The sequence below is a fragment of the Betta splendens genome, chromosome 16 (genome assembly GCF_900634795.4).
Source record: "Betta splendens chromosome 16, fBetSpl5.4, whole genome shotgun sequence".
NCBI lineage: Eukaryota > Metazoa > Chordata > Actinopteri > Anabantiformes > Osphronemidae > Betta > Betta splendens.
Genome location: NC_040896.2, coordinates 19,062,766 through 19,088,565, shown reverse-complemented (window position 1 = coordinate 19,088,565; position 25,800 = coordinate 19,062,766). Strand labels below are relative to the sequence as shown.

Sequence of the window (25,800 nt, the reverse complement as noted above, 5' to 3'; positions counted from 1 at the left end):
CCCCACTGAAGCCCTGGAGGAACATTAATGGCTTATGAGGGCGTGGCCTTGCAGTAATGGACGACGCAGACGGATGTAATCGCTCCCATGCATTGCAGACTCTGACTCCGTTTGGAGCGGACTCTTCGAGGCTTTGCCGGTTCCACTGCATCCAGAGCTTTTCTCATCTTAATGATTTATTCAAAAGGCAAAGAGCTTCCTCAGGAGTCACCTGGCAATTAGGTTCATTTTCCCCCTGTCCAGCTGCAAAGCAGCGGTGGAACGTGACATTTCGCGTCGCCGCCTGATGTCCGACGCCGTCCTGCAGGATCTTTTTCTAATTACAGGTCGGCTGCGTGTGTGAGAGGACGGAGGCCTGTTCCAAACGCTTGTGTTTTAGTCGTAATTGCAGCCTTGTATTGCACACGCACTCCTCCCCCCTCCCCCCCCCCCTCCTCCCAACATCTCCCTTTCTCACACTCTATTACGCAACAGGTTTTTTTTTGCCCTTGCAAGTCCTTGCAGGATCTGGGTTTTGGTTGTGTAACATTCCTGAGTGAAACTGGCTGCGAGGCCTCCTGTTCAGACGCCCGCGTCCCCCGGCCACGTTATCAGCTGTCTAAATGCAAAGCTGATCACCCGCCGGCGCCGGAACGTCCGCTGTGCGCCGTTTTCCCAGGCGCCGTGAGAGCGGCGTCGCTGTTGCCAAGATGTGCAATGGAATTCATTACATTCGGGGAAAGCGATGTCAAACGAGGAGCGAGGCGATCTTTTATATCCACATAATTCTGCGAGGATCAGATGGGTTTTATCCGCCGTGCTCCAGCCTCTTGTTCGTTAGCAAAGGCGTCGTTGACAGGTTCATCCTTTAATCCACTTAAAGGCTGACTTTGGTATCAACATCAGGCTAAGCTCAAACATGCAAAAGTACAACATTATTTAAAGCAGCTCTAATCAGTGTCACGTGTGGCTCCAATGACAACACAAGTGGTTCTAGTTACAATCAATATGTCATAGAATTACAAAAACATCATCAAATGAGTTTATTTCTGGGGAGGCTCAGCCACACGGCTCTCGTGGGTCCTATGCCCTCAGTCTTGTCTTCAGTGGGTGATAAGAGCTTCCTTTGGTTTCATAACACGATATGTTCTGTTTCATGTTTTGTACCATCAGGCTGAGCATACAGAGAATCTCACCCTTTTTATTTATAAGTAAACACCATTGATGCACTTCCCTGTACCTGACATATCTCAGCCTCCACCATGTTCCATGTTAATGTTTTCTCTTCCTGTCATTTGGCTGAAATCGTGTCGCTTTCATCAGTCTGTTTAAACCCACAGAGGAATCTCTTGGTTTTAGATTTTGACAAAGACTTTTTTTGAGTATCTGAGTCATATTGATGTAGTAAAGGGCTTTGTCTCCTCTCCGGACTTTATATTGTCCAGTCAAACAACTGCGAAATGCCAGCTCAATACCTGCTATCAGCTCCAGACAGTGATGCATGCTGCATTATTAGAAGTAATATAATCACAGGGCTGTTTTTTTTTTTCATTGGAAGCTGTTCCGTCTGTTTAACAGCGTCCCCATCTGCTCCCTGGTCAGAGGACAGCCGGGGTGATGAGAGATCTGAGAGCTTAATCCAGGTATACAGGGCAGCCTCAGTGGTGTGAATTAGCAGGACTTGACATTTACATAAAGCAAGTAAGGTGTTTGAATGCAGCTTTGTTGTCTTTCACGCACTCTGAACGGAGCTTGTTCAAAGAAGGAACCTGCTGTGTTTCCTTTAGACGTATTGAGGGTGTATGTGCGTGTGCGTGTGTCCGCTTGTACATTCAGAACGCACCAACGCTGACACATTTCCAAATTAGTCAAGCTCCTTCCTCGGCATCATTTGCTGTTGTGCGGTGTGTTGTGCAATGACGTTTGACGCTAGTGCCAACAACAACAACAGCCCGCGATGAGGCAGACTGTCGATAAATCTCATTACCACACGGTTCGGCAGAAGCAGATTTGACAGGGGACGCTGCAACATAGAGTCCGTTTCATAACATACAGTAGATGGAGGAGGAATCGAGAAAAGGAAGAAAGGAGCGTAGATGAAAGGCTTTTTAAAGGCTCCACACATCTCCTGGAAGCCAAACATGTCCTGGATGCTTTGATTATATGAACACGAGAGTGGCTTTTCAGCAGAAGCCAGAGTTTATTCCTTCCTGGAGCCGCTCGGTCTATATAATGGAGCGAGAGCTAAGAGAGCCCTTCCTTGCCTTATGTCTGACTGCTTGAAGTTTTAACAATATACCATGTGACCTTTTGATTTCTTCTTCTTGTCTCAGTCGACCAATCAGAAGGGGTGTGGGTCCAGGGAGAGGGGTCAGAGGTCACGGAGACCCACTGACCCGCTCCTACGTTCACCCTCACACGCTGCATTAAAACATTTGGTCTCGTGATGGATGCTGATTTCAGACGCTTAAAAGCAGCGTTTTGTCCAATGCAGAAAGGCGAATATTGGAAAGCGCATGGAATAATAGGCTGGCATTAACACGGGCGCATCGTTGTGATCTGTGGAGTGCGTCCCTTTCACAGATGACACTAACGTAGTCTGAACCGACGTCCAAGCACAAAATGAAGCGTTCACTTGCTAATATTGCCATTTTCTGTCACAGTTTGATTGTCATGTGACATAGGCATGTACTGTAGGAGCATGGTAGTGGTTCTTTATTATAAAAGATCACAGATCTTGTTTTGGACAGTGAAGCCTCACTTTACACTATAGCACAGCATTCGTGACAGCAGACATAGGATAATTGTTCTCCTGGCGTAACCATGGTGACACCCATGTATGTACATGAGCATTGGAGCTGGATTCGGGTATCGCGTCAGAAAACGGTAAGAAGGTCAGCGTTTCCAGCCAGATACACAATAACCAGGAAATGCCGGTTTCTTGCAGTGTTGACTTTTCACATTCACATCATTTTCTCGTGCGTCTCCAGGCGTAAACCCGCTTTCTGTTTTTCCCACAGTCTCTGTCAGGATGGGCCAACATCTAGGAAAGAAGAAGTCGCCCGCAGGCAGCAGGGTAAGACCTTTATTATTGATGCCTTGTGTGTGTGTGTGTGTAGCGTTGGAGCTTGGCCTCTATCAGCAGGACTTTGGACCCCCCCCCCCCCCCCCCCCCCCCCCTTCAGCTGCTTCACTGCCTTAGACCCTTAAGCAGGTTTGAGTGCGTTCAGAAGGTCTTATACTCTCTTAAACTCATTTGGTTTCTCTTAAGCCGCCCGTGCGTTGCACCTGTTCGCCCTCTCACCGCGGCGGCTCGGGTCGCAAATCGCAGGCTTTGTAGTGAACATTGCCACGGGTGTCGTTGTGTATTCGAGTGTATTAAGGGGGAGCGGCGTAAGCGTGACGCGGGCCTTTGTTTTGGAGCGTGTAACAGGAAATAGCAGAGGGTGAGTACACGAGGGCAAGGCTTTGAGATTTGCATTGCGCCATGTTACTGGTGCAAGGCGCCAGTGGAAAAACACGCTTTCTGAATCCCGTCTGAGTCCGTTTGAAGCACTTCTCCGCAGCCGTTCCCACTTTTAATTAAGCCCCGCTGTCATGGCAACGTGACAAGTCTGCGTGGCTCTTGGAGCGCGGTGATAAGCCCTCCAAGCCGCCGCCATACACACCAAATCTCCCTTCAGCTCCACAGAGTCGGGTCCAAACTGGAGCATCAGTGGGTTTGTGTCGAGTGACGCCTGTTCAAAATGCAACAGATCAACTGGGCTCAACGGACCAGGGCCCAAACACACACACATGGGTGCAACCACTGGAAAAAGAACCCAGTGCCCCTGAAAGAGTCCGTTTGGGTCCGTAATTTGGAAAGATAAACCCCCAACGAGGCCGTAGTTTAAGATATGATCACTTAAGAAATAGGTTCCAGCGTCTAGTGGGAAATGAAGTGCTCCAAAAAAGCACTTTAATTAAAAAGAGCCACTATGTCAGAGTGAGTTATGGCTGAAGTTTCTCCTCAGTCAGACGCTGCTCCTGCGTGAAGGAGGACCAGGCTGGAACGAGGACAGTAATAATGACATTGTGTAATTAGCCACAGCCTTTCTTTAAGTCGCTTTTGTCCCGACCTTTCGAAATTACAGCAGATATAATGACTTGGGGCCATTACGCCCGAGCCCGCAATTAGACTTCGACGAGGGTTTCAAGGTCGGTGCGAGCAGCGTGACCCCGCAGCGCGCGACGAAGTGCAGACAGGTGTAAAAAAAAAAAGCGGGAAAATGAGAAGAGTCGCTCAGAAAGATGTCCCTGCGTGAAGCAGCGATTTTTCCCCGTGTGTAATGAGCTGAATGACGGCGAGGAGAAGAGCCCGAGTCAGCGGGGGGCGGGAGGCTGATTCGCCTCCGCGGCTCGCGGAGCACACGCCGGAGAGAGAGCAGCGGCAGCGGGGAGGAGTGGATTCATTTGGCGCGCGCCGCGCCGTCCGCGAGGCGCGTCGGGGCGGCGCCGCGTGTTCACCCTCGCCGCCGTGTCGCGCGCCGCCGCGCGTTCAATCGTTCGCTCTTCCGCCTCGTGTTTGCCTCGATCACCGGGACCCTCGGAGTCAATGCGAAGGTCTGGCTGAGCGGCCGGTTGTCATGGCGACGGCCAAGCGGGAACAGAGCGTGCGGGAGGAAGGCCGGCTGCGTTTAGAGGCGGCTGCTCCTCCCTCTCGTCCCTCGGCAGCGCGGGGAGAGCGAGGCGCGCCTAAACTTTGTGTGACGTCACGGGGAAAGGCAATATTATTCTGTCAGAGCATGTAAATCCTGTAAAGCAGCCAGACACACGGCTACTGACAGAGCAGAACTCTCCCTGACCTGTTACTTGAACAGATGCAGTATGTGACACTTCCTCCTCCTGCAGGGAAAGCAATTGATTTCTCAGCTACCTCAATATCTGGATGCCGTTTTTTAGGCTTTTTTATTGATTTAGACTCATTTTGAAATCCACCACACCCAGCTACGATTGTGTGTGTGTGTGTGTGTGTGTGTGTGTGTGTGTGTGTGTGTGTGTGTGTGTGTGTGTGTGTGTGTGTGTGTGTGTGTGTGTGTGTGTGTGTGTGTGTGTGTGTGTGTGTGTGTGTGTATACACATGCTCAGTCATTGTGGACATACAGGAATCTTATCTATTCATTCAATTAGATTTAAATAGAGGACATGACTCACTGAGAGGAGTGTTTCTAATGCTACTAACAGTTGTGTTGAACTCCATGAGATGGTGCGGAGGGTTTGAGGTTAATGCTGCTGCCAGAGAAGCCACAGTTTCCTTTTGGATGTGGACTTAACATTTTCCTCGGCCCCTCTGGCTTCCTCCCGCACCGCCTAGCGTTCAGTTTCCTTCATAAGCGTCTGGGCCTGGTATTTGTTGCCTCTGCTCGTCTCTCTGTGTCGGTTGATGAGCACAAAGCAGCTCACATTCGTCACCCATAAAACCGATGAGGGTGACCTGCAGTACCGGATGTCCCGCGCCTCCAGCCGATGCTCAGCCCAGTTACAAGCCGCACTCTCCAGACGAGGGAGCCTGAGGATCGGCCACTGGAGCGCCCGCCAACAATCACGGCTACTGTTATAGCCGCCTCCAGCGTCCATTCATACGCCGGCCAGCTGCTGACTCATCACCACACTGGTCCCAATCAGGACTTTCTCCAGTCTAAGCAAGAGTTCCTGCTTCCTGTCTTCTTGTACAGAACCTCTATATAGTGACTTGTTGTTGGTTTGATAAAACGACTTCCTTATGTTAGATGCAACTCTTGACATTCGCCACTATAACAACGTTATTCTGGCCTTTTTGGAGCTGGAGCTACAGGCTCGCTGGTATTTAGTGCCTCTTTAAAATGTGAGCCAAAGGCTGAGATGAAAGGTGCAATCTCCACCTGTCATCCAAGTGTTGACACGATGAACCACTGCGATCACTGAACCACAGATGAGAGGAGGAAGTCAGGTGCCTTTGCCTTTAAAAGCGCCACATCAGCCGGCTCCCGAAAGGTGCTGAAATGACCCTCTCGCTACTTGACTATAAGGAGTCGTTAATGGGCTCACTGAAACCCATCCAGGACCTGGAGGAGTAGCTGCTATGGGCTCAGTGTAGAAGACCCCCATCGAAAAGCATGGATGTGCTTTAATGTCATTCGGAGCAATGACATTAATCACACACACACACACACACACACACACACACACACACACACACACACACACACACACACACACACACACACAGGCAGGGCTTCACCATCTCTGCCATGATCCAGTACAGTAGCATTGAACAGCATTGGACGATATGAAGCCACATTAACAGCTGTTCTGTTCGTGATACGTGGCCACATATTCCCTCCTATCATTCCATGTGCTAATAACGCAGTCCCCGCAGCTCCACAGCCAGAGAGGGAAATGATGTTTCTTCATTTCTGGATAATGGGACACGTGACACAACAGAAAAGACTTCATCATGGGCCTCATTGTGAGGAGAATGAGAACGCGGCAGAATCAGATGCTGAGCCAAAGGGGGCAGAGCGAAACCCCGGGCACGACACGCGCGGATGCGGCGGCGCTGATGTCTACAGACGAGAACGCATCTGCGGATGCTGAGATGTCCCTCTGTGAGCCGCAGGGAAAACATCACCAGGAAGAGAGATCAGCCAAACCCAGTTGATGGATCACTGAAAATCCTTCCTCACAGCAGAGTCGCATCAGCGCAGCAAAGAAAAAAAAATCCTCTCTCTGTTTATATAGAAAGTCATTTCTATATTGATGTGTTTTATTATTAAAGGCTGAAGTCACTAAAGTCAGTAATTCTTTGAGGACCGCTGTGTATTATGTGTGTGTTTCTGCAGGGATCACACAATGGCTGAATGTTGACTGCTTTATTGGTGGAAGACAATATTGTATCCTAGGCTGTAGGAATTACGTGATAATGTCAGTTTATGAGAATAAACTGTTAATATGAGCGTTAGCCGTGCACCAAAATCCATATGCAATTTGGCTTGTTCGTCCTCCTCCGCCGCGGCGTTGATGAAGAGCTTTCATCTTCGCTGCCGGTAGTAAGACTTTAGGCTCATTACCCGTCCCTGCTCCTTCAATGGTGAACAGTTTGCCTGCAGCCCGTCAATGCCCGTGTTGATTTGCTCCATGCCGGCAAACCCACTGGGAAGTGGAGGCTGAGGGGTGTCAATTGTGAAATGCCCACAAAGGGAAGTGGGAGATAATCGGTGAGAGGATTTATGAAACGGCGTAATTAGAAAAGGCGGACGCTTCGTGTTCCTGGAAGGAGCAAATAGAAACAGCTACCTCCACTTCTGAGGTGAAGCTGCCCAGCGATGGATGCATGGTGTCAGCTGGAGCTGGAACAGTGGTAATTCGATGTTTTCCACCCTTTGCGAGCGCCGACAGAAGCCTTTTAGTCTTGAGCCACATGAAACAAGTCAGACAAATACTGCATCAAGAGGAGACGCTCGTTCGCTGCATCTGGTTCTTTGTGAGTGTTGAAGCAATGGACCCGGTGCGGTTCTGCTGTAATTATAAAGCCCAAAAGGCCAAACAGCTCCTTCCCCTCTTTTGTCTGCCTGTGTTTTTCTCTGTGCTCTGTTGCCATGGCACCTTGGCTCATCTCACCCCTTAAATCTGTTTTTGTGTTTGTCTGTTAAAGGCGTCGTCACCTGAACCCAAAGCCGCACAGACGACCGCGCTAGCGGAACCCGAATCACAAGACGAAGTCTTTGGTAAGATGTCAAAGCAGATTTTTTACTTTGTACTTTAGACATTATCCAAGTCCTCTGTTGTGGCTGCTTCATTAAATAGTGAGCAGACTCCAACATCTGACTGGCAGCTGAAGGTCATATGAACCCTTTACCTCAACTATACTGACTCAGAGCGGCCCAGTTACGTGTTGTTGTTGTGAAAGGTGTCCGCATTCATACAAGTTTTCCACCAGTCACATAAGAAACCGGTGACGGTCGAGCGTCTTTGTAATACTGCAGCGCAGCAGACGAGGGCAGAGTTCGATGCACAACGCAGAGGGCATCTGTAGGCCGACACCCAATGGCTTTTAATGCTAGACGCTTCTGCAAATTGCAGGGGAGGGGATTATCCCTCAGACGGGGGAAAATAAACTGTTCGCTGATGCAAATTTTCTAAAATGGTAAAAGGTAGCAACAAGATTGAATTCTAGTCAAAGACAAATCTAATTGGTTTTGTAGCTGGATCGGCTCCATCAGCCTCTGACCTATAGGAGAGGAAGCAGTTATTAAAATTGGATGGGTCAATGTGTACAGTGCAAATGCTAAATCATAACAGATTGGTAACTCAAATCAACTTCGTAGGACTTTTTTAATAAGCATCCAGTTTTTCCCCACTGTGAGTAAAACCATTTTTGTATCTGAGGCCTCCTGCTGGTTTTTACCAGCTCTGATCATAGATAGCGAGTGAAGATTCAACCTCGGGGGCTCCCGGGGGAACGGAAATGACTTCTTCCTGTCATACAATGTGTCGTGGCCAAAGACAAAGAGTGCGTACACCACCACCACGGCGAGTTTGAAGTGAAGCACTCGTGTGGAGCACGCAGAACTAACGATATGACACAAAGCCCACACCTCAACAATCACAGTGTTCTGGTTTCCAGCCGTCGCCTGCTGAGGCGTTGTTCCTGAAACTGGAAGCTCTGACTCACAGTTTCAATGAGTGTGTGGTCCGCAAAGGGCAAAGGCCAAAAAAACAGTCAGGGACTGGAGCCTGGTCGGATTAAATCAAGCTTTAATTAAACTAGACTTAGGATAGTGTATGAAACGTGAAGCCGGGCGAGTACCGATCGGGTTCAGAGTAAGAGACACAGAGAAAACAGACTGAGAGACGGGATCAGGCCGAGGCCACGGCACCAGGTGATGAAGACAGCAGGACGCTGGGAAAGGAGAAAGTTTCATGATCGTTCTCCGAGGAGAAAAAAAACCCCACAGGATGTTGACCAAGCGACCCTGGTCTCAGGAGAACAAGCACAGCCTGTGATTGTTTGCAGGCTGAGCTGAGGTAAAACCTGGAAGGAGAGCGAGTCGACTGTGTGGAACTATGGAAACGCAGCCTCCCTGCTTGATAACACGGCTCTTACACCGACCCAGGAATGAATTCATTGCGCCGCCTGTCACTTATATAACAATTCAATTTACTTCTCACCCTTTTTGCCGCTGCTATCACCTCCACCACTACACAAACAATTACCTCCACGATTGCTGCCGCTACAGTAACAAATCCTCTCGCGCTAAGCAGCTTGGGAGCTGAACGGCTCACACGTGGCACGAAACGGCTTTAGCAATGGCAAGAATAATCAAAGTGACCTGTTACTGGGCCTTTGGGGGTGAAAGGACCTGCTGGAGGGAACGGTCGGGTCATAAATCTTGAGCCTCAGAGAGAAGATAAAAGTTCTGGAGTCCACGCTTGGAGTAGCTACAGAGTTTAGGGGGTGATAACAGCACAATTACTAGATGAGCAACAGGGCAACGCGCTATCGGCCGATTACACAACAAACGCGTCATGGTTTGCATCGAGCAGTTGTCAGAGAAAGGTCAATATTGAACCAGAAAGCGAAGCATCCAGCTTCAGCGTGCCGTGCATGGGTGTGATAGTACTGAGGCTGAGTTTTCCGCAGAGAAATGTACAGAACCGGGGGAGTTTTACTCGCTACGTCTTCATTATCGGCGACAGAATTCCTACTCTGAGGGTTGAGGGTTTGTCAGATTGATCGTCGCAGCCCAGTGGTGTCCTGTGGGTTAAACGCGCCCACGGCGTGTCACTGAGCGGTTCAGCTGAGTAGTAGAGGTGAACTTTTAATCAGCTAGTTCACTTTGTTTAGCCGTAACTCCTTACTTTTCTTCCCAGAACTGCAAACGCAGGGCTAATCTCTTTATTTTGTTTTTTAAATGCCAGGTCAGCAGCTGCCTACGACGTCATTTGCATAGATTGCAGTACCAGCCTGAAAATGAGTGTGACTGAGCCGTACCTGGGCCATTAAGGAGAAATAATGAGCTTGGTATTTGTATTGATTAAACTGATAAACACCGGGGTGACTGAGAGCTCTGAGGCGCAGCTGAAGGAGCAGTTTGTCTTAATTAAGAAATGCTACAGATGTTATGGCTCCGTCACGGCGTCGTCTGCTTGGATAAAAAGCTGCTTCTCAAACTCCCGTGTTCTTATCAGTGGCTCCTTCCTGGTATCTGTGCTTAAACACTCCTGTTCATTTAAACCCCGTCCACCATGGCGGAACTAATGTGGCACCATTAGGTCGATTCAGGCTTTGAGCCAGAAGCTGGGGAACGAGACGGGCTCGGGCTAAGTGGAGGCAGAGAGTGGTTTCTGATGGGCAGGTTAGCGCTGCCTTATTGGAGCCTGTTCTTGGTGCAGCTGTCATGAGTCACCGCGGCCCGACCGGCGTCTGGAGACGTCTCCCCTTCCTGTTTAGGCTGAAGGACAAACACCACCGACGGCCGCGCGGCGGTTAAAAGCCCGTTATGCTCCGTAACCTGCAGCAGGGCCCGGCTCGGCTGAACAGAACTCAGATCCTAGTCTGGTAGCTCAGCTTCAGATCCTGAGTTAATAGAACACATAACCTTCAATTACAGTAGATATTAAGTTGTTGAGAGAAAAAGTTCAGAAAAACGCCTTTCAACAGTTGTGGCCTTAGATTCAGAAATAAAATGCAGAACTTCCACGTGCACCAGCTCGTTCTTCTATTTCAATTTAAATCTGTAAATTGAGTATTTGAAACAGAGAAAGGAGCAGCAGAAATGATCCACTGTCTTTAAAAGTCACATAAATGCCACGTTCTTGCTGATTAGTACAGTTAATTTGCATTTTGTTTCCCCTCTTTCATTCCTCCATCAACAACAAAAGCATCCCATACTGCGATACACTGGTCTTGCGTGCAGCATTGTGGGACATCTGATGCACCTAGTATCTGTTCCCTGTGACCTTGCCAGAGCTGGAACAATGCTCCAAAAGACAGCGCAGCCATCTCAACGCTCATCCAGCTCCAGACCCGACATGAAAAGAGCCCGTCCTCTGGAGATCGCTTTCATTTCGGACTCATCATTTCACTCGAGCTTCAGTAAAAGACACTGAGCAATATTGATGTGAGCCTGCCGTCACCCGGTTCCTGCACCGTGTGTCTAATTGTATTAGGGAGCTACTGGCTGCTCTTACATCTGACGGCGGATCAGGCTTCCTCATGTTGCGCTGATTTGCTCTGAGCCTCCTACTCGCTTCCGCTTTGCTCTCCCAAGCGAGGACCGGGGAGGATTCGCATGTGAGACGGTTGGAGGATTAATGGGGAGGAGAAAGTTTTACATGTTCACCCTGTAGTTTCTGTAAGTTACGGCCTCAGCACTGGAAACCAGGCGCGTGTCCTGCTGTGAGACCCCTATCGTCTCACTGAGGCTGCGCGTGCACACAGAACAGTCTTGATGTGTGCGAGTCGGTTCCTAAAGAAGCTGAAGTGCAGTGGCTCGGTCCCTGAGCGGAGGCTGACCCGGGCTGGTACGGGCCCTGGCACTGCCAACGCTAGGCACCTCCCCTGCTTTGGCCTCAAAAGCTGTGATTGTTGAATGGCAGCGTCCATCACTGGACCAGTGTTCTGTGGTTTGACACCATTGTTCAGATTCTCCCTTTCTGGCCCCGCTGACCTTACTTTCTCCTCTCGGATGTCTTCCCCCTGTCTTGGGGATGAGTTCATCTCAGAATCACTCTGCACCATCTACTGAGCTCTGGTGCTTTCTCCTGATGCTTTCCCATTCACAGAGGTGCTTTTCTTGTTCCTTTCCTGGCGTTTGCATCTTCCCCTGTTGAATTGGAGTCCAGCAGGAGAGAACGGGTGTGTTCAAAAGTACCGTCCCAGCTTTTGCTTCCCGTATGTCAGACATGATGAACGGGGATCCTGGGATGTGCTTGAATCCCAAGCTCATATCAGCTCTGCGTGTCAGTCGATTTTTAAAATTAAAAACCCTCTACCCCCTGAAGTCACCCTTAATAATAAACAGCCACAATCTTTTGAGGCTAGAAATTGTGGTTCACGCCTTCACCAATCTCCCAATAACATGTCAATAAGGTGGACGGGTTCAAAGTTCCCCCTGAACACAGTGCAGGTCTAATCTTTAGCTACTTGGAGCTCTTATTTCAAGTTATTGCTGCCAGAGGTGGTTTCAGCAAGGTAATAAAAAAGCTCCAGCACCACTGGAGTGTCCAGTGGGCTCGTTGAACAAACACACGAGGGACAGCGACGGTCTGAAACATCGTGTCTTGTTGATAGGTGCGAAGATCAGATCGCGTTTCACCACCGCATTATGCAGAAGCACAGGAAATTACAAATGTTCTTTCTTGTCCTGTGCAGCTGGAGGCTGGTGGCCCCCGGTCTCCTCCTCGAGGCCTCTGTCAGCATATGCTACAGAATGTCTGTGATTGTATAAAAGCGTTATGGATCAAGTAAGGCCTGCACTGGTCAGGCAGCAGGATTCAAAGCGTAACGTCTGGGCTGATGTGTGTGACCGCCAGGCATTAGTCACGTCCACTGCCCCTGCTGCAGCCTGTGCTCAGCCCATGTCCCTGTCCCACCGTCCTCGCAGCGGCTGCCAGGGAAAACCTCATCCTCCACAAACACGTCTGTCACCGCAGAGATTCATGAGTAAGGTTGAAGAAAAGCACAATTAGGCTCAAACGGGTCGACTCGTAGATCACTGCATATGGTTCTTGAAGCTGCCGTTTAATAAACAACTGCTGAAAAGGTTATAGTCAATAATTGATTGGTGAAAAAGAGCACATTAACAAACACTGGCTCACAATTTGCTCAATATTTACAACCAGCCCGTCTGCAATTAGTCATTTCTCATAACGCACAGAACTGCTTCTAGACAGGTCGTCAATTATGTTAGTTTGAGCCCAGTCGATAAAATAACATGACAGAGTGAAAATAAAGAGGAAATAGCTTCTGTTGGAAACACACAGCCACAGGTGGCACTGACACTGCTGTGTGTTCAGAACGGAGGTTGGTTAATGCCTCGTTTCCTACATTTGAACATTTCATCTTAGAGCTTTTAAGAAACACCGGTCAGGAGGAAGTTCAAAGGTCACCACCGCGGCCTGGGGTATTTCAGAGGAGTGGTTGAGTCCTTATCTCCTCCAGAGAATCTCTGCAGTTCTAACATTCTCAACGCCAGCTGGGCTCTCGGACACAGAGGCCTTCTTCTTTCTCCGGGCCTGTGGGTGCTTGATCCGCACCGTGAATGCACCAGCGGAGGGATTCTTCTCTCCGGGGTGGGCGGTCTGGTTCGGGGCCACATAGCGATGCTTCCCATGCCACAGTCCCACCACAGTCCTTGTTGTTGTCCCAGATGCTGGGCCGCACATCCTCTTCATGCCGAGGAGGAAAAATGAGCAGATTGAAACCCACTCCCTGCATTCCGGCTCCCAATCCAGATGCTGAGCCCTCCACTGGGCTGGGCGGTGCCGACGGGTCGGTTTTAGCGTGTTCCTCTGGACATTTGACCTGCATCATCTGGGACACAGAGGTGGCGATGCTAATTGTTTCTGGGCACAGTGATGGGACGCTGTAAAAGCACTGGATCACGTCAAAAACCTTAGAATTTCAGCAGAATTATGATTATGAACCCATCATTGTTGTCATGGTGATGTCTTAGAGTTGTCATAATGAATTATTCAAGACATCCAAGAGTGTTGTATTTCTGATGACAGGAGACTTGATGAGATGCAAAACAAACATAAATTGCCTGTGGGCATTTAATTGATATGTTAATGATCAACATATTAACGTGTTGTCATTACATAGTTGTGACTTGTGTGCAGCTTAGTTGCATAGTAAGTGGCTCGATAAAGAGGATTGCTGGATAATTGGCCCTCAGTGATGCGTAAGCATCACTCTCACAGGGGAGAACATGCAGCCGGAGGAGGACGAGCTGCTGTGATGAAGGACCACACATGGGGGAGAGAAACCTGCTGCATCGCATGTCGCGGTTCCTCCTGTGTGACAAGTGCGATGAATGAAAAAAAGGATAGGTGTCATTAGGAGCCAGCTGCTGACTGGCTGCTTGACTCATTGCAGTTGTTATAAGAATAAACAGGAAAGTGACTCATGCAGGCAATAGTTCAGGGTGTGATTGACTATTTAGACGCTGTGATTAAAAGGTCGGCACATTGAGGAGCACAGGCTGACACCGAGCTGAGAATAAAATATATTCAGTCGATATGTCATCAAAATGCAGATATCTAGAATTCATACACATCCTAGAAAGGTGAGCCTCACTCGAGCTCTGATGAGTCTGCGTTTAGATGTTTCAGAGCAAACAGACAAAACATATTACAAATAAAACGAGTTCTGTGTCACTGTAATAAACTGTTTGCTTTGCAGACAGCATCCATTAGTGAGGATAGTCAGTTTAAAGTAGCAATTAATGAATCATTACCTTGTGGATTCATATTTATTAGACGTGCGTTGATACCCAGAGAACATAAACAGGCAGCTTGTCATCTGGTGCAAAGTCTAGTCTTATCTTCTCTGCACAGACAACTGAGTCCATCTTATCTTAGTAAAGTCATTTGATCATCTGCTGTCCTTCATCACCCCGCCGATAAAAAAGGTTCTCCGGTTCTCCAGGTTTGTTTGGAGAGTGGGTTCTGCCCATCCACCCCCCCACCCCCGTTCCCCCGTTCCCCTGTTGAACCAGTTGTGTTCTACTGAAGAGTTTTGAAGGGACATTTACACTTAATTACACATCTATACCTGCATAATTAAGACCTGCCTGTGGATTGTAAATAAAGGTCCACTTGCATATCAATGAGCAGTGAATGCTTGGAACGTATTTGTGTCATTAATTATGGACTAAAGCGTGTTGGCTTGCCATCTGTCTGCTGCTCCCATGGTTCTGTTCAGTGATGACTCAAACTCATGGTCGCGAGCCATTTTGGTACTTTTTATTCATTCATGGCAACAATGGGACTGAATGACTGCTGAGAGCAACCCAAGTGGTTGGGTGACCTACAATAGGAGACCTACAAGAATATAATATATCCAATGAAACATCCAAACACAATCAGAAAACTGGGAGCTGTCGCGTGTCCTCCTCTTGACTCTTTAGTCCACTTGCAAAAAACCGGCTTGACCTACTTGACTTGAGAGGGCAGTGATGAACGTAACGTGTTTTATGGACGTATGCAGCCAACGTGCTGATCTTCTACTGTCAGCGACGTCTATGCACTGATCTAGAGACAGCGATCAGAAGATGGAGTCAGTCCACAGGGTGTGATAGAAAGTCAGAAGTGGACTTTCCACAAGACTGGAACAGAAACCAGAAATAAAGCAATGAATAACCTGCTTCATGCAGCAGCAACTGTTAACGCTCAAGTGTTTGTTTATGATTATTTTAGACGGAGAGCTTTTACCGGTTGAAGCCTTTTTTATCTTGACACTTGAGATAATGGTGGAATGAGATGCAGTGAGCCAAAAGCATTCCTGACATACTTGAATGTGCCCGAAGAAATGACCTCGGTCCCAGGAGAATGGAATTATTCCATTATTTACATAATACATTTACATTTTTTTACATTTATGTCTTATCACTCAAGAAGCTGAGAAATTATTCAAATACTTTTTGTGAAAAAAACGAATAAAGAAGGACCTGGTGAACCCTGGAAATACAGTAAAGTTACTGAGAGCAGTTCAAACCCGGAGCAGTTCACTTCTATGGTGACGGAACGTGATGCAGACGGGCGGTATCGTGGGCGAAAAGCTTTTATCACCTCCGTGCAGGCTCTCGTCTGAATGAACGCGCAAACCTTAAACATCGGCTTTTAAAACAAACTCCTACTTTTGCACCAGAGACGTGCATCTGGCAAAAACAGCGGCTCTCCCCCCTCGAAGGACGGAAACGCAGCCAACTCCTCTTTATTTACATTTTCGACACGATTTGCAAAACTTCCAGAAGCGGAATGAGCTCCTTGGGGCCAAGTAATGAGAGATAATTATAACGATGCTGCTGCCGGAGAGGCGCAGCCGTGTCCTCGCACCTCCGAGGCCCCGGATCAGATACGTTTCACCTCGAACGGGGGGAAAATTCATACTTATAGGAGTTATTTTAGTGACACTGGGCCTTTTGTCTCCCTGTAATAACTATGCAGCCCTGACAATGAGCCGCTGTTGGGCCCATGCTAGCATGAAGATTCTCTGGTGTAGCGCTACACCATTTCTGACGGCACAGGGCCTCCATTGTTTTGCCGGCAGGAATGCGCTGGGTGCGATCCGCTCCGCCGTGGGAGTGGGTCAGTGATGGATCGCTGTCAGAGTGGACGCTACAGGAGCAGCTGTAGCTCCGTCGCACGGGAAATAACATGCTAGGCCGTGCGTCGGCGCAGGGGGGTCTCACTCGCAGGCACTCCGTCGGCACCACCAGCCGCCGGTGTCTCTGTGTCTGCTTCAGGAGTGAACTCTAATAAATGATGCTGTCAGTGGAATCCACACCTGCTGCGAGGCCTTTTGGGCTCACGCAGGACGCTAATAGAGTTAGCTGGCGTTGAAGCGTGGCATGTTGCCGGGTCAAAGGAGCCTTTGTGCCGCCGGGGCCGGTTGTTGCCCCGCGCCCATAGATGACCCTTGTTGTTTCTGCGCAGGTCTGGGCGAGGCCGACGCCAACCAGAACAATGGCTGTGTCACCAAGAAGACGGTGGTGACTGACTCCACGGGCGCTGAGGGCCCCCACCGCCCCTGGCCCGCCGCCAGCACAGCTGACCCCGACGCCGCCACGCCACGCCCCCACCTCGTCCGCCTCTTCTCCCGAGATGCCCCGGGCCGCGAGGACAACACCTTCAAAGACCGACCCTCCGAATCGGACGAGCTGCAGACCATCCAGGAGCACAGCGGAGCGGCTTCAGAGTGCGGGTCGGAGAGCCCCGAACAGGACCTAGACTAGGCTAGCTTTTTTTTTTAAGTTGTCCCTCCCTCTCCTTTCTTCTCTCCTTTTTTTTTGGCCGCCGCCACTCAGTCTCTCGCCCCAGAGAGAACGAGAGCCCCGCATTTGACAAGAACAGGCATACCACCAAAGCACCGCTACCACCACCGCCATGGCATCCGCAAGCAGCTCCGCACAGGCCGCGTTCGGGCTGGGCCGCAGGAAGAAGAGCCCCGGCCTCCTGGATCAGATTGGGAAGTTCTTTGGAGGAGACAAGAAGAGGAAGAGCAAGGTGAGGAAGCAGGTGGAGAACTCCCTGACATTTGTCACGTATGTCAGTTTATCCTGCTGATTCACTCCCCAAACCACTTTTTATGTCTGGTCCCTTCTAACATTTTATTCCTGAAAGAATTTGTTCTAAAGAATTCAGTTTTGCTGTTGTTTTTATGGTGAACCGGAGTCTCGGCACTGTCTGGTAATACGTTATGAATCAATGCTGGAGAAAGACTTTGGGTGGGGTTTGTCTCATGTCTATTTTTTATCAAGCAGAGGCTGTGATTCTCAATCATTTAATGATAATTGCTGTTTCTCCTTTGAATGGTACTGACATTCGTAGCGTTTATGTCCTCGTGTAATATATTGGTTGTAGATGTGAAATGGTAGCGCTAATCGCTTGATTGCTTTAGTTTGCTTATTATGACAGTGTAATCAAGAACAGCTGCGTTTCAGTTCAGGTACTTTCCCTGGATGATGATGATGATGATGATGATGATGATGATGATGATGATGATGATAATGAGGAGGATTCCTGCTTCATTAGGACCCTTGTTCTGCTACCTTTGAATGTGTACAGGCTGTTTGTCTGTACAGAGCTCACTCTGCTTCTTGGACGATGATGTGATCTGTACACGTCTGCGATGCGTCTCCCGCCGGGAGACACCTCACCATTGTTTCACTGCGCAGCAAAGCAGTCTACTTTTATACTTAATAGCACCGTGATGCTAGAAATGATCAAAGAGAGAGATTTGGATTAATAAAGAGTAGGATCACGTTATCCGGGGCGCTCCGGAATCTACAACCCCGTGAATCACTTGCAGACGAGTGATTATGAAGCATTGGAGCCTGCGGCGCTTTAATTAGTTAATTTACTTAAGTGTTGTCAGTGAAGCCACATTCCAACTGTCAGCAGACATTAAATATTGATTCTCGGGTTGGCGTTGTGTTGAAGCCCGCGTTGTCTTCGTACCTTCACGTCCGTCCCTGCTGGAGCGGGAACGCGTCCATTTGCGTTCCTGGCACTGGTTTCCACCACCGTGGCCAGACTGGGATCCACAGCCCAGGCATGATGGACCGGTTGGCACTGTCGCCGCTGCTATTAGGAACCAGATTGCCGCGTTGTGTTCACAGGTCTTTTTTTTTTTTTACTCCGTGCAGCTGACGGCTGAGGGGCCGACGGCAGAGACACCAGCTGCTGCAGACGTCTTGCCTTTTTTTGGCTCTTGTCTTAAACCATTAACGATGCCGCGACGCTTTTAAAACGTTCAGGTTCATCACACAGCTGAACCCGGTGGACAACCCTCTGTAAAGTCTTTAATCCGAGTGCTTTCACACAGCTAATGACAAATCGATCACTGAGCATGTGAGTACCCCCCCCCCCCCCCCCCCCCCATGCCTCATGTGAGATAATGCCATGATTCTTTGTGATATGATAATAATATATGATTTTATGCATCGCGTTGCTTTGACCTGTCGTTAGGTATTCTGTTTTTCTATCATGTTACTCTTGAAGTGTTCAGGGAAAAAAACACAACAGAACACAGTGTTGGTCCGGTTTTCTCCTCCTGTCCTGCACACGTGCGTTTCACCCTCCACCACCGACAACCAGTCTACTAGGAACAAAGATGTACAAATGCTGTATATAAGTGTATGTATTCACCGAGGGATTGCCTTCAGGGTCAACGTCAGACAGGTCCCCCTCCACCTCTGTTGCCTCTTCCAACGAGAGCCAAACTAAAGTCGAGCTGCGCTGACTCGACTCTGCTGCAGACGCTCGTTTTGGCGTGTTTTTGATCGGCCTGCTCAGACTTTGAGATCTTAATTTCAGTTAATACAGTAGTTTTGGTGTTTGGCAGGTGCAGAGCCACATACCTGCCGATTCCTTGCTTTTTCAACCTCTAATTTATTTGCACGGCGTTCATTCAAAGTCTAGTCCTGGCTCTGATATTTCCATACTTCACCAGATGATGCCATCATTATCATTTCAACTCACAGGGCTAATGGCCGTCACAGCCGACCCATGAACTACAGAGATTCAAGCTCTGAATTGCGTATTCACCATCGGTCGCATGCTGCAGTCCAGGGCGGCTTGACGCGCTCTATGTAAAACGGGCATTAGCAGAGCAGCTCGCGGTGAAAACCAAATGTGGTGTGATGCTGTATTCTTACCCCAGTGTCTTGGAGGGGGAGGGCGGTGACAGCGGTCCCCCCCTCTCTCTCCCATCCGTTCGCTCACCTCAGGTCGGAGAGTTTAAACCAGCAGCGGGTCGCGTGGCCCGTGTTGTAACGCCTTCAGCTCTGCAGTGAATACTTGTGTGTGTATCTGTTGTGAACTGCTGTGACCTTTGACCTGTTCCTAACCTGATCCTGTTTTCTGATCCTGAAGCTTTTTTTTTTTATTTTTGCTTGATTAAAACTCTTTAACAACACCCTCAGAACACTCTGTTGTTTTGTTTTCATTGATGTTTTCAGTGTCTTACGTTGCTTGTGCTGTAACACTTCAGCTGCTCTGTTAACACTTGGGACGTACCAGCTACTAGTAAAGTCTAAACTTGAATGAATGGAAATTCATTCCAATGTATATTTACACTGCACCACTATGAAAAGCAAGTTGATGAGGTTTTCAGTAACTTGGCTAATACAGACTACAATGAAATGCCTCTTCTAATGTAACAGCAAGTGTTCTCCTCCAGGTTAAATTAACCATGAGACATTACTTTAATTATTGTATTCGTTAGGTCGACACAATTAAAGAGTTGTACAGTACACGGAGCCGTGCATCTTCCTCCAGCACCGTGCTCCATCAGCCACTAGGCGGCGCACTGTCTAAGTATGAACTGCAATTTCCTCCCGTTTAGCCCTGATTCATGGAAAATGAGCTGCACATATTTTAAATTGAACAAAGTGAAATTAGATTAGACTTTCATGAAGTTCCTCCATGAATGGTATTCACTTATGATAATAAGTAGATAAAAGATCTTCAACCTCAGTCCTCGGAGTCTTCTCAGCTGGGGATTAAATATTAAGAGTCGTGCATAATGAAGCTGATACACGGACCAGCTGTGACCTCTGACCCCAGTGGAGGCACCTCGGTTTATTAGCCTGAGACTCTGCGATAAGCTGCTGGGAGGAATATTGGACTGTAGCTCAGTCTGTGTGCGGAATGCTGATCCCCCTTCCTGCTGATTCCCCTTTCCTCAGTTTCCCCCATCAGGGTCAAACTGGCTGAACGATCGCAGCAGGCACACTGGAGGGAACTTCCTGTCCTGTAGATCATTTGCTTATTCAAACTGCATTTATTAATTAGATTTATTAGCTTGTGTATTGGTCCTGAAACTAAATGTGTTTAACATGAAAACTGTAAAGGGGAAATATTTTGTTTAACTAACTAATTAACACTTTCTCCAATGTACAGAAAAAAGTAATTCAACATGGATCCATTGGTCGGTTAATGGTTTGCACTGAATCTCCTGGTCCCCAGAGGATGCACACTAATGCCTCACATGTTCAGAGTTTCTACAGCTAAAATTACTCTTAATTATTTAATTACAATTGGTACCTAACATTTTGCCTTTGCTGTTTTGCCTTCATGACCTCTCTCTCTCTCTTTCTGCACCTCCTTTATCTCTACCTTCCTGGCAGCATTTCCGACGTCAGACACAGATCGATGATCGCGACTGAGCCCGAAAGGAGAAGTTCGGGAGAAAGTTCTTAAGTCAAGTCGTAGCTGCGGTGAAAATATGAAATGAATAACAATGACAAATGCTAAATGGCCCAAGCCCTCAGCGAGACAGTTCAAGGTTAAAGTCATGGAGTAACGGAGCTAATGGAATCATCAGTTACATCAGTGTTTGAATGTGGACGCATCCGCTTTAGCAGAGACAGAGACAGAAGCAAATAACGGGAGCAGCATCAAAGGGCCGCTTTCATTCGGTCGCTCCTCTCCCATCGCTTCCGTTCATTTCTGTCTCCGTATCCCGTTATTTACATCCCGACGACAACACAAGCAGAGGACGGGGAAGAGACACACTCCAGCGGGAGGACATCATCGAGGGGTCACGGAGCTGCAGCGCTGACGTCAGAGCGTGGATTTACACCCAGTTCACATTCCCCACCGTGCGTTCACGGCCGCTGGCACAAACGGTCCTCTCGGCCGTGACGCGGCGCTGATATCTATTTAGATTTCCTCCTCTTCGCTGATGAAGATGCTCATTGGTCCTCATCCACGTGCCGCATTGTGATTTGTACAGTAAATGGAGGTGGCTCACACATGTGAAGCCTTTCAGTGTCCTTCTCCTGCCGAGAGGTTTTATTGATGTGGAATAATGGATGTGAATCATCAGCAGGATGACCCCCCCCCCCCTTTCTACCTGCTAGCACGCACATACGTTATGCGGTTATTAATGGGGTCAGGGAAGGGGACGGATGAGCTAACATTTACCAAAAACAGGAGCGAGTGGGTGGAAGCGAGCTTCTTCTGAGTTCCACCTCTCACCGGTTTCGAGTTTGTGGCGCGCGCGTTCGTTAATCACCTTTTCCGTCACATCTAAATGCCACAGAGAGTCCGCCTCGTGAAGCACCCGTCTCCACGGAGCCTCCGTAAAGTCCGACTTTGAAGCGCCGCCGCGTATTGATTTGTTCCTGGGATGATACTTAGTCTTTTCACCTGCGCCTCGGTTCCACCCGAGCTCGCGCCCTCCAGTGACGTGGACGCGGGGGGCGCGTGAGCTCCGGGTGGAGCCGGTTGTCAGTTACACCTTTAGGACCACGTGAAGCCGTGAAGGCGGCGCGTGTCGTAACCCACAGCCCCACATTAACACCTGTGCCTGCTCTCCCCTGTCCCCCCCCCCCCCCCCCCCCCCCCCCTCAGGGCTCTTTCCGAGGCGCTCTCTCCCCCGCCCCTCAGAAAGCCTCTGCCGCCTCCCCGCGTAAGCGCGGCGCGGAGAACGCCGTGGTCCATTTCTTCCGCACGATCGTGAGTAGCGCTCTAGAATGAGCCCGCGCGCGCGCGGCGGACGTTTGGGAGGTGCTCCTGCCGTGTTCTTACTCTGTGTTGTCCTCTGTGTCCAACCTCTCCTGTCGACCCCCCCCCTCCTCAGGTGTCCCCCGCTCCTCCTAAGTCCAGGGTGAGTCCGCTTCCACTTCCCACTTCCATGACTCTGTTCTGCCTCTGACAGTTTCTGCTGAATGTCTCTGTTCAACGTGAGCGTCTGCTTTGCCTTCTCTCCAACCCTAACCCTACCCCCCCCCCCCCCCCCCCCCCCCCCCCCCCCACTCCCCCCGTGACCCCCGGACCGGACTCTCTCACCCGCCTCTCCTTCCCGTCCCGCCTTTACGCTGAGTAAGACACACGTTTCTATTTGTCCCCTCGTGCCTTTTACCCCTGTCCTTGTCTCTTGTTTGGCTTCACGTCCAGTGGAGAGGACTAGCAGCCAAGATGGGCCTGGTAGGTGGTTGAACGAGGCACCGCGACTAATTAAACCTTCAGCCGGGTCCAGTAATGGACTCAAGCCACCTTTGAGCCTCATCAGTCATGTGTTTGGAAAGCTAATCCTCCCATCCGGCGCGCGTGTCCACATATTAACCATAACAGTCATAATTCCTCTCTTCATCAAGCCTGTTACGACAGAAAGGTTCCTCCACGACTGAAGCGAGGCTGAATTTCACTTAATCTGTGGCCCCCGCGTGTGTGTGTGTGTGTGTGTGTGTGTGTGTGAAGACATTCTCGATCTTGAAGCGTAGCTTGAGGTGAAAGGAAAAGAATGGGTCCATTGAAACCTCTTCTTCGGCCGACGGCAGAAGACGGATCCAGTTCGAAATGATTTTTCTTTAAAACGATGGATTTTCTTTGCTGCTTATTTTCTCAGGCTGAGGTACAGAAGTATGATTCGCACCCCCTCCCCTTTTCACACATTCTTTTGCTTGTCCGTGCTTGAGGATGCTGCGCTCTTCCATAAGCAGATAAAAAATAACGGGACTGACGCGGCACATTTATCACCAGTCGCGTAAATGCGTTGCGCGCGTCCTTCTAACCAAGCGTCAGTACAGACACGACGTTTCATTCATCTCAAAGGATTATAAGGGTTCTGCTGCAGTGGCGTCTGTTTATGCATCCTTCCCGTGACACACACTCCTGTTCTCTCCTCACCAGGGGTCCCAGAAGTCACACTCCGCCAAAGCCAAGAAGGCCGGTGCAGGGGAGGGCACCCTGACTAGGATCTTCAAAATGGTAAACGCAGGAAAAGCCGCTCCCCGCGTCCTTTAATCCGGAAGCAGCTCCCCCGCTAACCGCCCCGCCCCCTGTCTTTTTCTGCCTCAGTGATGATATCGGCGGCAGAGTGAGTAGCCGAGACGCTCGATCTTAACTCAACCCGTTTGTTTAGGAGACGCCCTAATCCCGTCATCTGCGCTGCGGCGTGATTTATTGTTTACGGCTGCGTGATTAACAGTCACGGTGAAGGCGGCCTCCATCATTATCATTTACTACGCGTAAAAGCAGCTCTCTGACATTAATATTTAAACTAGTTTTATTTTTCGCTATATCTTTTTTTTAACGCAAATCAAATAAAAACATTTAACAAGGCGCAGCTAAAGAAAATAACCTCACGACGTTTGAGGGCATGTGATCTGAAGGGGAACTTCTCAGCTCGAGCTCATGTCAATACTCGGCTTTGCGGGCGCCTTATGAGTTGATTTGCTCCCACACGCCGCATCATAAGAGGGAGTGTCAGCTTTCACGCTCCGTTACTTTTCACCCCGTCAGCTTTTAATTAAGCACCCGCTCCGACTGTAACCGGAGAGGAGTCGCTGCAGCAATTACCGAAGGTGCGGAGAAATCCAAATTTCCCCAGAGCCGCGTCCTCGTCTGCGGCGGCTGCGCTGTCACGGACGCTGCCGGAGAGTACGCAGCTCCGTGGGGGAGAAACGCCTGGGACGCTGGTTCCAAAGGCTTCTCCCACGGATAATTAGCCCCGACTCGCCGCCGTCACACCCTCACTTCTGTTTCCCCCGCACAAATGCCAATGAGCACAAATGAGCCCGGGTTCCCGGTGACGTCATCTCGTTGCGATGAAGAACCTTGTGGTGAAGAGGAGGAAACAGCTCCTCTCCTTTATTTCATCGTTCAGACCTTCACCGAGATGAGTAATTTGGGGGCATAACGAACAAACAGTAATTTTGAGTTTTGCACACTTTGTAGTAAACGCACCATAAAAGCTGACCGCACCCGTGCTATAAACATGTTGCAGTGTGTCCTACTCATGGCGCCTCTCGTGTGTCACGCAGGGAAGCAGGAGCGCTTCTCCGGCCAAACGCTGAGCTCCCTCCCTCCAGGCCTCTCCAACAGCAACGGAGGCAGACGTCCACCAACGCGGCACCAAAGCGGGGAAGCGGAGGAGACCTTGTCACCCCTGGAAAACTCACCCCCCCCCCCCCCCCCCCCCCCCCCCCCCTCACCCACCACCCTAACACGCTAATGCCCTCTAAACACCCTCACCCTTCCCCTCCCCCTCCTGCCCCTTTGGCTGGTTGACAGCTACACAATCTGTTGCCCCCCCCCCTTTTTCTGCTTTAGTCTTTGCAGTCATCACCATGAGTGTGAACGGTTTGCTGAAGTTCATCCTGAAGCCGCTCCCGACTGACCCCCCCCCCCCCCCCCCCCCCCTGCTCTCTCTGTGTACGGCTTTACGTTCCCGTGGGCGTCCCTGCTGGTTTCTCTAACCAACGCTGGCTGAGCTGGAGCGAACCCGGGGCGGATGAAGGATGAGGCCGAGGAGCTGCAACGACCGGGTTGCTTCCGACTTAGCAATGAGAGGTTTTCTGTCTCGTCACGCGTCCTTGTCGCCCCCTCAGACCTCTTCCGTGCACCCGAGCCTAAACCCTAAACACGCCTTGACATCATTCAGAGCCTTCGAGGTCACAGTGCGCTTCATTCAACCCTTGTGTCTCAGCTTTAGTTATGTCCAGTCGTGAGTGTGACGTTGCTCTGTGTTTGTCTTTAAAGCCGCTTGTGGGGTTTGTGGTTCAATTTCTAAACATTCTAAACACACCTGAAATATTAATTTGGCCTTTTTCTAGTGTATCATTCTTCCTGTCCACGAGATGATAGCACGCACTACTTTTCCTCTTGTAAAGCTTTCAGACTCAGCTTTCATCTCTGCATGGCTCACGTTCTGTGCATGAGCGTAAAAAAGCGTCCTTGCTCCTCGCTACCAAACACAAACACTCTGCTGTGTTTCATTCTTGCGGATGATTCGAAACACACACGAACACAGTTTCACAATGGTGCTCCAGAACTAACTCTGTAGTGTCGTATTGCAAAGTTGTAACCTGAGATTGTGCGAGTTGAAAGTTTTCTGACATGAACAAAAGTAAAAAGCTTTTCCACACCTTCACTCAGCCTAAAGCAGAGGTTTATGATATTTAGCATCCATCTCTCTCACTGTCTGCGTGCATAGTGTACGTCTCTGAATGGACCCTGTGAATGAATGTAAAGACCCCCCCCCCATCATTGTATGTGTAATAAAACTTGACCAGCCATTTAACTGAGAATAAAAAATAAAAAAGGTTTAAAGCACCTCTAATCACTG

The 25,800-nt window shown here is 49.4% G+C and overlaps 2 protein-coding genes across 5 annotated transcripts in view; both read left to right on the top strand.

Moving 5' to 3' along the window:
- mbpb (myelin basic protein b) overlaps positions 1–17,114 on the top strand; it is a 21,354-nt gene extending 4,240 nt beyond the window's left edge. Inside the window, exons 2-4 of the mRNA XM_029128101.3 lie at positions 3,000–3,055; positions 7,651–7,723; positions 16,659–17,114. Of these exons, the coding sequence (XP_028983934.1) occupies positions 3,011–3,055; positions 7,651–7,723; positions 16,659–16,957 (417 nt within the window). The 5' untranslated portion in view covers positions 3,000–3,010 and the 3' untranslated portion in view covers positions 16,958–17,114. The remainder of the gene's footprint in view (positions 1–2,999; positions 3,056–7,650; positions 7,724–16,658) is intronic.
- Positions 16,953–25,800, top strand: LOC114842522 (myelin basic protein-like). Of its 4 annotated transcripts, XM_029128103.3 has the most exons (7): positions 16,955–17,228; positions 22,083–22,187; positions 22,312–22,338; positions 22,629–22,658; positions 23,364–23,441; positions 23,532–23,550; positions 24,497–24,668. In XM_029128103.3, exons 1-6 carry the CDS (start codon positions 17,109–17,111, stop codon positions 23,532–23,534), a joined length of 363 nt encoding a protein of 120 aa, XP_028983936.1. In that variant the 5' UTR covers positions 16,955–17,108; the 3' UTR covers positions 23,535–23,550; positions 24,497–24,668. The 4 variants fall into 4 exon arrangements, with proteins under 4 accessions (XP_028983935.1, XP_028983937.1, XP_028983936.1 ...); XM_029128102.3 differs by lacking the exon at positions 23,532–23,550 and having other exon boundaries at positions 16,953–17,228; positions 24,497–25,800; XM_029128106.3 differs by lacking the exon at positions 22,629–22,658.

What these genes read in the sequence shown, in the direction of transcription:
- LOC114842522 (XM_029128102.3), top strand. Translation starts at nt 17,109, where the DNA reads ATGGCATCCGCAAGCAGCTCCGCACAGGCCGCGTTCGGGCTGGGCCGC. An exon ending in CCGCTCCTCCTAAGTCCAGG is followed by an intron (nt 22,339 to 22,628) that starts GTGAGTCCGCTT and finishes CTTCACGTCCAG; the next exon opens with TGGAGAGGACTAGCAGCCAA. An exon ending in TAGCAGCCAAGATGGGCCTG is followed by an intron (nt 22,659 to 23,363) that starts GTAGGTGGTTGA and finishes TCTCCTCACCAG; the next exon opens with GGGTCCCAGAAGTCACACTC.